The sequence below is a fragment of the Otolemur garnettii genome, unplaced genomic scaffold (genome assembly GCF_000181295.1).
Source record: "Otolemur garnettii isolate 467f Iridium unplaced genomic scaffold, OtoGar3 scaffold00010, whole genome shotgun sequence".
In the NCBI taxonomy this organism is placed as follows: Eukaryota; Metazoa; Chordata; class Mammalia; order Primates; family Galagidae; genus Otolemur; species Otolemur garnettii.
In genome coordinates, this window is record NW_003852405.1 from 10,766,440 (window position 1) to 10,778,048 (window position 11,609).

The following is an 11,609-nucleotide window of genomic DNA, read 5'->3' on the forward strand; positions in this document are numbered from 1 at the left end:
GCCTCCCAAGTAGCTGGGACCACAGGCGCCCGCCACAACACCCGGCTATTTTTTGGTTGCAGCCGTCATTGTTGTTTGGCGGGTCTGGGCTGGGGATTCGAACCCGCCACCTTAGGTGTACGTGGCTGGCGCCTTAGCCGGTTGAGCTATAGGCGCTGAGCGGCCAACTTCTTACAATCCTAAGAACTTGCTTCGTGTGACTTTTCCAATCAATTTCACATCATCAAGCCTGAATTTCACTAAGTTCTTATTAAACGGTCCTAACATTACTTCCCTTTACTAAAATACTCAGAACTTCACAACCTATCAGAAGGAAAACGTCACATGACAAAGCAGCGTCTTAGAGCACACATGCCTTGTCCTATGGTTGGTCTCTTCTCTCTTCTGTCCACTTTGACCTCCTGCAAGGACACGACGGACGGAAAGTTATGAGGGACAATATTCAAGATTATGACATCCCTCTGTCTTTTCTTGATAAAATGTAGACATCTACACAGTGTCAGAATTGTTTACTATTTTAATTATAGGGCCATGGCTTTTTTAAAATCTAAAATCCTTAGTACCAGATGTTTTTCAACATCAAGAATATTTTATATGTAGAAATACGTGTATTCCGGTCTTTTCCGGAAGGCTGGGGGGAGGGGGGGCAGAGAGTCGGCAAGATGGCGGCTCCCGAGGAGGCAGTTTTTCCTCCGAAACTCAGTCACAAAAAGTACCGGGCCGCTCTGAAGAAAGAGAGACGAAAGAAACATCGGCAGGAACTCGCTCGACTCAGAGACTCTGGAGTGTCACAGGAGGAGGAGGAGGACGCCCTTACTGAGGCACAACAACTAGAAGAGGAGAAATCGCTGGAGAGAGAGAGGCAGAAATTGCACGAGGAATGGCTGCTGAGGCGGCAGCAGGCAGTAGAAGAATTCAGAATAAAAAAGGAGAAGGAAGAGGCGGCTAGGAAACGGCAGGAAGAGCGAGAGAGAAAGTTAAAGGAAGAATGGGAAGAGCAGCAGAGAAAGGAGAGAGAAGAGGAGCAGCAGAAAGTGCAGGAGAAGCGCGCGCGGGAGGAGGCGCGGCAGAAGGCCCTGGGGCAGGCGGAGCCCGGGGCGGCCTGGCAGAACCCCGAGCCGCCCGCCGACCTCAGAGTCGTGGAGAAGGATCGGGCTAACTGCCCCTTCTACAGTAAAACCGGGGCGTGCAGATTTGGGGATAGGTGTTCGCGGAAACACAATTTCCCGGCCTCGAGCCCCACGCTTCTCATTAAAAGCATGTTTACGACGTTCGGCATGGAGCAATGTCGGAGGGACGACTACGACCCCGACGCCGGCCTGGAGTACAGCGAGGAGGAGACGTACCAGCAGTTCCTGGACTTCTACGATGACGTGCTGCCCGAGTTTAAGAACGTGGGCAAAGTCATTAAGTTCAAGGTCAGCTGCAACTTGGAGCCCCACCTGCGGGGCAATGTGTACGTTCAGTACCAGTCGGAAGAAGAATGCCAGACGGCCCTCTCGGTGTTTAACGGACGCTGGTACGCAGGGCGACAGCTGCAGTGCGAGTTCTGCCCCGTCACCCGCTGGAAAATGGCCATTTGTGGATTATTCGAAATCAAACAGTGCCCAAGAGGAAGACACTGCAACTTCCTGCATGTGTTCAGAAATCCCAACAATGAGTTCTGGGAAGCTGATAGGGACGTCTACCTGTCTCCAGACAGGAGGGGGTCCTCCCTTGGGAAGAGCTTGGAGAGGAGGGAGAGGACGGGCCACCATGACGAATACTACGGCCGGCTGAGGAGGAGAAGCCCCAGTCCTGACCCTTCCTACAAGAGAAATGAGGAGTCTGAGAGGAAAAGGAGGAGTCACAGCAGGAAGAAATCTCACAAACACAAGTCGAAGAGTCGTGAAAGGCATAGTTCACGAAATAGAGGAAGTAAAAAGTGCCGCAGCCGGAGCCGCAGCAGGAGAAGCCTGAGCAGGGGCCGCAGGGCCCACAGGAGCCACAGAAGTGGCAGGGGCCACGGGAGCCACAGGAGCCAGAGCCACAGCTCATCTAGGTCCAGGAGTCGTGGCCCAAGGAGGTCACGTAGTAGAGACAGAGCTACTCAGAGCCCCAAATCCAAATAAGCCTGTTTTTTTTTTTCTTTAAAACAAAGAAATAAAGAAAAGAAATATATGTATTCTGTTACACAAGCATGGTGTGGAAGAGCAGTTTACAATCAGAATGGATATTTCTGCAGTGAACCATAGCATAAATTTCCTCATCAGTTCAGGTCATGTTTTTGCCACCAAATAAGGTGTTTGCACCAGTTTTAGAAGAAACATTTGTGGGTTTTAAAGGTTTTTTTGACTATTGGAGTTGTAGACTGGTAGAATTTCATACTATTTGGTTGAAGAAAACAAATGGTGAGTTTTACTTATAAAATTCCAGTAAATACTAAAACTTTATTATTCTTGATTTCTTTAATTGTTTAACTTCTCTTTTTGGTTTCTTTCTGTGGCTTTCATAAGCAATAAATAAATGGTGGATTATGGATTATGTTTGAGTAGGGACAGGGACCATGGTGTATATAAGTTCATTTTAATTTTAGTAAAACCTCATTCAAGTAGGTATTATTTCCATTTCACAGATGAGAAAGCTGAGTCTGTGACAGGTTGAATTGCTTGTGAAAATTTCAGTTGATAAGCAGACTACTTGATTGCAAAGTCACCTGTACTACCCAGCTTCCTCACCTGTAGAAATAAAGACATAAATCATTGAATCAAAGACATCCCATGGTGTGTATAGATCCCATTTTATGTTTAGTTTAAAAACCTAAGCTGATCGTTGACAGCCTGTTATTTAGACACAAAAGCTTTTTATCAGCAATCATCTTGAAAGAAGGGAACTGGAATAGCGTTCCATCTCAGCACTTGTTCTAATAATGTGACAACAGAGAACTTTAAATAAACTAGTGCTTTAAGTACAGTCAGTATTTAAATAAACATGTAAGTGGTATGCAAAACACATTTTGTAGGTGTCCCGAAACCTACCTCCTGAGAATGGTCAAGAAGAAAATTCACAGGAAAGGTCCTTTAAAGACTGTCTCGCCAGGCTCTTCAGCTGGATCATGAGAATAAGCCACTGTGAACACCTTCAATTAAGGCAATAAACGTATGTGCGCTAGAGCGCACTGGGGTTGGGGTTGGGTTGCAAAGCTGAGACAAATACAGAAAAATGTGTCCTTCTGCGCAGGTTTCTCTTACCACTAAAAAGGATCTAGGAACTAGAATTTGTCATTGTTGTTATTGTCCTTATTATTAATCTTTTAAGCATATTTTATTTTCACTCATTCCTGGGAATTTAGCATTCCTTAACTACCTGTTAATAATGGCTTTTTTGTTTGCTTGTTTTCCTGTAGCTGGTAATTCTGAACACTCCCGTGAAGTTCTCTTTTTGCATTTTTTTCTATTTTTCCAAAGGAAAGTGGAGGAAAGTGGTAAGTGGCAGATATTGCCAGGTGACTAGTCATCACCAGAGTTTTATGTCATACATACATGACATTTTGTTTTAAATAGGTATGTATTTTTTAATTATAGGATGTAATTCCTGTAAGTGGAGATAGACAATGACTATTAAAGATTTTCATGGAGAACTTGCGTTTTTTTAATATGGACATGCTGTCGACTATAATATGTGCCAAATTTAAGAATCCAAGACAACTTTTCAGAAACAAAGTACTTGTTTTACCATGCAACACCTGCGCTCAAGGACTAGACTTCAGTATTTTGCTCACTGGTTTGCTGTGGACTTGACTAGACACTTTCTATGGGTGTTTCATGTATCATATTCTTAACCTTCAACTATTTGGACTCCAGCTTTGTCATCTCCATTATAAACCTCTGTATGAGTAATTGTGGACAATTATATGACCACTTTCTTCTTGTGACTCGGAATTCAACTCTGACCTGTGAGTGTGAGATTTTTTGCTTGCTTACTGCATGTTTTCACTAGCATCTGCTGACACATTTGAATATTGAATATGAAGAATTCAGACAGATTAAAAGGAGAAATCCCTTGGCAGCTAGTTTGCTTCATAAGACAGGTGATTTAATATCAAAAATATTAAATGCAATTCTGGTTTTATATATATATATATATATATATATATATATGTATGTCTATGTTACTGAGAAAAATGCTGAGGGGAAGTGAACTAGATCCTTGCTTCCTGCATAGAAATTATGCCATCTGTATGTTTCAAATTGTGCATTGCATACCTTGCTAATATACGAATATAAAATTGGAGAGTCATATAGATGGAAGGACCTTAAATTGTTATAACTATCTTTGTCCCTTCTCTAGATTCAGAGAAAATCCTTCCTGCGCTAGAAGAGAATTAAACTTGTCTTGTAAGGCTACTGAAATAAATAATCCATCTCCACTTATGATACAGGTTTATTTTCTCCTAGACAGTGAAGTCAATGAACAGAAGGTCCCTATCCTCTCTGTGTACGCCTTTCCTGTGCTTAGAACCTGTGGTTAAATTTCCCCTTAATTTTCTCTTCCCGATGTAGTCACTTCAGTGTCTTATTTTCATGTGTTTATATCTCTGCAAACCAGGACCTCCTTAAAATGATGATACTGGAGGAGATTCCTTTTAATTGCAGTCAAATAGGAAAACATCATTACAGAGGTTAAAAATTAAGTGTCCTATGAAATGGAAAAGCTGCTGTTTGGAAGGTGGGAGGGGAAAGCTGGAGTTTCCCCAGAATGCTGGGATCTAAAAATGTAGTTTGTCTAGAATTAAACTGTTACCCTTGTAGTTTAATTTGGTAATGACTTGGCATGAGGAAAAGAGTAATATGGTTTGGAGTTTATGAGGAGTGAAAGGAAGTGGCCAGGTAATCAGGTGATTTTAAATGCAAGGATAGAATTCCAGTATTTTCTTGATCTCAATATCACTCTTAGAGTTTTAGGTTCCCTGCTTAATTATTAAGGTGTCTTAGACTATTATATGCTGATATTAAAGAGTACCACACACTGGGTAGTTTATACAAAACAGAAATTTATTGGGTCATGATATTGGAGGCTTGAATGTCCAAGGTTGAGGGGCTAGCCTCTGGAGAGAGCCGCCTTATATCCCGGCAAACCATGGACTGGTGTGTCATTCCATGTTAGAGGAACAAAGAAAGGGTGAGGGAGAGAGAACAAGAGACAAAGGAAACGGAACGTGCCTTTTTATGATGAACTCAGTCCTGAGATCATGGCATTAATTCATTCTTGAGGGCAGACTCTACATGGCCTAATCACCTCTCATTAGGGCCCTCCTCTCAGCACTTGCATTGGAGATTAAGTTTCCCCCACATTCAAACCACAGCATTAGGTGACCTGACATCTCTGCGTGGGGAGGTCCTGATTCAAGCCAGTTGTCCTTGTGTATTATTGACACCCTTTGCTCCCTTCCCCATGTCCAGGGTGAGATGATAAGTTATATGGTCACCCTCCAGTCCTTACTCCTTCTTTGTCCCACTCTCTAGCTTGCCCTTGTATGCTTGATTGTTCCTCTGCTTCTTAAAGCTTTGCATTGATCATCAGTAGTTCGTGATCATTTCTATGCTTTATTATGGTCTTTCAATATTTACTTCTGCCTTCCAGCGTGATGGATGTCCCCTTAAGATCATCTTCAACATATTTAACGAGCCGTGTGGACTATTATCTAGGTCAGTGACAGGAACATAAGGTCCAGGCCAGTGGCCATTGGGACTCCATCCCTTTTCTCTTGTTTAATCTCTTTTCCTTTCTCTCCACTGCCCCTTCTTGGCCCATTCTTTTCCCACCAGTTACTATTTCTATCTTAATATATTTCCAGCAATTGTTTGTGCTAGGTCCTGTCCAGAGGCGTGACACTCATGGCAGTTTTGTGCTGAAACACTTTCTATCAAATTGTATTTTCTCAGTTCACTGGTTCCACGTCCCTTTGGGGCCACTGGAAAGAAAACTGTGATGTATTGTTTCCACAATTCTTATGGGGTTTTTTTTTCCCCCTCAATCCTAGTGCATTATATAACTCTGTCAAGTCGTCTTTGTCCTAAAGTCATGCCTGTGCTTTTGTAAGGAGAACTCAAGAGAACTATGAGCGGCTGCAGTTCCTAACATTTTTATTATGGATTTTTTTAAATAGGAAATTGAAATTTCTAAGGTGTTATCAGCCATAAGTGAAAAACCATGGTTCTGCTCACTACTGATTTTTATTAATAATATCTTTCTCCAGTGTTAAGTGGGTTAAGCCTAGAAAACAATGCCCTAATGTACAGTCAGTGACATTCTTCTAGTGGGGTTTAACGGCCCTAAATTCAGTGAAATGAATTTTAGTTTCTTTGCACACGTATTTGAAATTGAATTTAACTACTTAAAACACTTCAACTTCAAAAGAGCTCCATGGACCTTGAAGAAATTTCATGGCTTACATTATTATGTGTCATTCCATGGATGATATCATTGTTTATGAAGAGGCACTGCTCTTCATAGGCAAAAACTACAAAAAAACAGTCTAAGGAGGTATTGTGATGGTAGAATACGTTTATAATATTGCTGTTATTTGTTGGGGCTGTCTTTCATGTTAGATCTTGACATAATACCATATGTAGCATAATTCATTATGTAAATCAGTTTTTCACTGCAGTATTTCAGCAGCTTTGACATGACCTGTTGCATGCATTAATTTATTTAAATATTAACCCTTCCACAGAGCACATAATTCCATTGCTATAAAAAAAGGAAAGTAAAAGGTCTCTGTAAAGAATTCTATCGTTGAGCTAAACAACAGAGATTGCAATCTGGAGTCTCGATTCATGCATCAAAAATGAAGGGTTTAAGTAGATTTTTGTCAACTCGCAAATGCCACTTCAGTCTGAGCATTTCACCACTTCATTCTACACCATCTGTCTCACAGGGAGCAATTAATTTGAAACTCTAATATGCAGCATTAAAATTCCATTAACATTGAGCAGAATATTAAGGTGTCTGGAATTGCCATTTGTATCTCTCCAAATTTCAGTGTTAATTTTGAATAAAGCAGGTATAACATTTGAATCTCTTTGGTTAATTAAGACTATTGAGTAAAATATATAATTAGCAGCGAAAGTTATGTAATAACACATAGGACGTAGTTTAATAATGCTGTATGTTTTGGCAACTCAGACATACAGTGTATGAGCTAATGATCTTTTGCAAAAGCACTCAACATTTTACAAAGCCGGTTTTCCCAAGCCTCTCACTCTGGAATTTCTTTTTCTTTTTGCAGAACCACATCACCGCCTTCGCGGAAGTCACATGATATTGAAGCAGATGGCTTTTCACTGCATTGGACATCATCTCTTTTTACCATTCATTCATAACACCCAAAGTTTGTTTGATTACAGAAGAAGTTTATAAAGTTGTCTAATAATTTTTATAATTTGAAAATCAATGTCAGCCTATTTGTTTCCCCCCACTAGACTGTGAGCTCCTCAAGGGCAGGACTGTGTCTTTTTCTCCCCTGTCCCCAGCGCCTACAAACCAAGTCTAGCACAGAGTAGGTGTTCCATAAAAATGTGATGATCGAATGAACAAATTAATTCTGAAATAAAATATCCATTTTAGTTTCTTACAGAATCACTTGCAACTATGTTAAAAGAAACCACTATATGAATCATATCTGCATCTGAAAACCCTCTTATTTGGGGCTAATTCTGTTTTTTAATTTTTCATACATCTATTCAACAGTATGCCATATTTAATTTGAAGTGGAATTTGAAAGTCATGGGGGTTTTTATTTTATTGTTCAGCATGACATTATTTCCATTCTAACTGATTTCAGTGTGTGAAATTAGTTTACTTTTAGAAAGTACTAAAAATAATGTTCGCACATTATATTATGCTGTATTTCACTTAAAATATCATTCGTACTATACATTCTAAGACTGGTGCTTCTGCTTTTGAAGGGGAAAATGCTAATTTTTACTGTAATAAGTAATGTATCATAATTAAAAATTATTTATTTGGACTTCTTTTCCTGACAATTGTGATTTAATTGATGACTTATAGTGTTTGAATGCAGGCACTATTTTATTTAGGGTAGTTCAAATGAGTACGTCCAGCACTAATACCTTGTTACTGAGTAAGTCTCCATTGAGAACAGCGTTTCCAGAGGCTCTATTCTGAAGCTTTTTTACTAGTCAAGATTCTGCATAACTTAAACAGGAAAGAACCAAATCCTGACACATAATTTAAATTATATAAATGTTTAAAATATGGCTAATGTATTTTACTTTGTGTCTGTGTAGTACTTTATAGTTTACAGAGTATTTCATTTAATCCTTATAATAGCCCAATGTAAATGTCAAAGAGTATGGCTTTATTTTTATAAATGAAAAAAAAAATGAAGCCAAGACAGGGTAAATATCATGCCCCATCTCAAACTGGTAAGAGGCCTAGTTGAAACTTAAATCCAGGTTGTCTGACCCCAACCCCATTTTGCTTTCAAATATGCCACGGCTGCCATCTCATTTTGGACACCCAGGCCTTTTGGAGAGGCCAGAAGAGTGCTGAGTAAACACCTATGGTTTTAAAAATGAAGAAATGCCAAAATAGAGTGATGACAGCTGTCATATTTTAAGTGTTCAGGTTTGAAGAATGAACACTTTTTTAAGTGTAATAGTAACCTATTTATAAAGCTTTTAAAAATAATGCCAAGACTCTAGATGAGAACCTTTATAAGTGAAATCTGAAGTCAGTATCTCTCTGCCTTTACCCCCAGTCCCAAATCAGGAGAGGGTCTGAGGGACAGAACTTAAATTGCGCATGTGGAATTAAGGATGGAAATCACCATACCATAAGGAAGATAGGCCCCCTCCGCAATCATTTTGCAGTATATAAAGCTACCCTGAGTAACCTTGGCTTATGCGTGAGTCACCACAGAGGTTTTGAGACAGTCTGTATTATGGTCCACTATTTCACTTCCAAGAACTACAGTCAGCCCCATCTTCGCTGACCCCCCCCTGCCAGTTTCATCTTGCTCGGGTTAGCCGTGTCACTGCAAGGGCTTGGCTGGCTTCATTTGTTTTCATCCATGAGGATTTTGCATTTTCTGATTTTTGTCCGTCTCAAAACTTTCATAATGACCCACCTATGAATGATAGTTGACTAAAGTGAATCTTTCTAATGTTGACACTATTAAAAAAGGTAAACTTTTAATTTCCTCTGTAATTTCAATAGAAATCAGCGAATAACCAAAGGTTGCCCATTATTCTTAAAATCGATGTTACTTGCCCATTTCCATCACTGTGAGGATTCGAACACTTCTACTAGGTTTAAAAACAGCAACAAAACCTTCTTATTTCAGACCTCTATAATAATTCAATTGTTTGGGAAATCTAAAACATGAAAAAGCCTGAATGCCTTGACCCTCTTTAAATAAATTTTAGGCAGTAACATCAATGTGGAATTCACTTATTTGGAATGGAAGTGAAGGGAAGATCATAATGTTTTGGAAGGTGGTTTGATTAGTTCTATTTGCTCTAAATTAGTTTTCTAAGGAGCAAGTAGGAAGCCTTAGCTTATACATTCCTATGTTCTTATGTCATTAAACCTTCCTAAAGCCAGTCTGAATGAAAGTTACCAATTCCTCAAAAGCCCATCCTTAACCCCGGATCAGAGTAAGATCATCTCTAATATTTAAACATTAGGGACCTGAGATTGTGCAAAGAATAACCCTGTCATGAAAGATATTCATTAAAAAAAGAGATATGTGAATAAGGCAAAAGCCCGCATAGAGCCCTTAGTCATGATGCTGTTACTGACAATAATGAAAAACACACTTAAGAAAATATTAATATGTAAATATGTACATACATGGTCTAGTAAAAGCAGGCAAACACATATCTTTCTGATGGAAATATCTCCTTTTATTCTACTTACTTGGGGCCCAGGTCAGCATAAATTGGTCAACCTGAAAATTTCAGTAGTCTCTGTTTGCATGGCAGAAATTCTGCACATGTTTTATCTGATTCTTATGATAACTTAAAAGGCTCTTTTATGTTAAAAGAGAGGTGAACCTTCTTTGACAGACTTTGTCTATTTCCACTTCTAACTGGGCCTCTCTTTTCTCAGGATCTATCCTAGCCAAATATCTTAGTTACATTTACCATACAGTTTCCTCTGTGAAAGAGCAGTAGGGGAAGAAATAATTCTCTGCTGTGTATTGTATTTTTCAAATAAAATTTTAAAAATTACATTGAAAAAGTGAATTCTGATTTTTTCCCCCTATAGTGGTCTTTTTGGGGAGTGAGGAATAATGAATGCTTATTCATGTGTGTGAAAGGCAGAATTCGCAGAGAATCTGACGAGTGCTTGGAAATAAATCACAATGGGTCAAAAGCCCAGTTCTTTGGGCAGCTCAATGACCCTGCATTCCTTGGGCCATCCTGGGATCTTACCATTCTTCTTATTTCCAAATCACAAGCTATTTGGGACACTGAGCAAGTGTATGATCCACTATACAATCTGCCTTCTATGTGTGAACAATGTACTAAAGAGTGGATGTAAATTATCCATTAGGGTACCAGGTATTAAATTTTGGTTGCATGAAAAGTTGCCCTCGAAACATACCAAATGGTTCTATTTATACCTTGAAAACATTGATCTTCTCAAAATTTTCCAGGTATGAATTTTCTAATGAATTTTGTAAAGTATGATTCTTTTTAAAATATCAATTAAGAAAACTTCCTCCAGACTCTAAGCAAATGTATCTCTTCTAAGAAGAGAAATAAGAGTATTTAAATTCTTCTTTCCTGTTGCCTTCACCGTAGATTATAGCTGATTCTTCATCTAGTGGAGCCTTAGAACATGGCCAACATTCAATGTGTGATCTTCCCACACTAAGTCTTTTTTATTTTTTTATTGTTGGGGGTTCATTGAGGGTATAAAGAACAGGGTACACTGCTTGCATTTGTTGTTATATAAAGTCCCTCTTCTAATTGTGTCCCACCCCCAAGACGTGTGACCCCATCCCACTTTTTCTTTCCTTCTTTCTGCTCCCTCATTTCCTAACCCCCTGCCATGTACTAGCATCACTTGTCCTCATATCAGAATTGAGCATATTGGATTCTTGCTTCTCCATTCTTGAAGAATATGTTTCAACTCCATCCAGGTTAATACAAAAAATGTAATCTTTTTAGTGGCTGAATAGTATTCCATGCTATACATACACCACAGCTTGATAATCCATTCCTGGATTGGTGGACATTTAGGTTGTTTCCACAATTTGGCAATTGTAAATTGAGCAGTACCCACTCTAAGTCTTACCAGCCATGAATGGATTATAGGATCTAAATTTTAAACTCAGCAAAGGACATTTTTGTGGATTAAAGCAACAGCTAAAATTAATAAAAAAGCATTGCCTCCACAAACAACACTATCTTAACTATTGCTAAATTTAACAATCTTTGAAATGACTATCATAATGAGCACTTACTATTCTCCCACAAGTCTACAGTTTAGCTAAGTCATTTTTCTAGTTTGAGCCAAACTCATTCATGCATCCATGATCAGGCTGGAAGCTCTGGCTGATCTTGGCTGGACTCTCTTTCTCACATATATAGGAG

The 11,609-nt window shown here is 39.3% G+C and overlaps 1 protein-coding gene and 1 pseudogene across 3 annotated transcripts in view; both read left to right on the forward strand.

The window, feature by feature from the left end:
* Window positions 1–8,007, forward strand: part of PLPPR5 (phospholipid phosphatase related 5) — a 136,282-nt gene extending 128,275 nt beyond the window's left edge. For 2 of the 3 annotated variants that reach the window (XM_012801670.1, XM_003784126.2), the window contains exon 6: window positions 7,271–8,007. In XM_012801670.1, the coding sequence (XP_012657124.1) occupies window positions 7,271–7,303 (33 nt within the window). In that variant the 3' untranslated portion in view covers window positions 7,304–8,007. Of the gene's footprint in view, window positions 1–3,001; window positions 3,137–7,270 lie in introns of those variants that run through there. The other variant, XM_023509851.1, reaches the window with a different exon arrangement.
* On the forward strand, window positions 663–2,111 carry LOC100965899 (annotated as a pseudogene).
* Window positions 8,008–11,609: the final 3,602 nt, after the last annotated feature.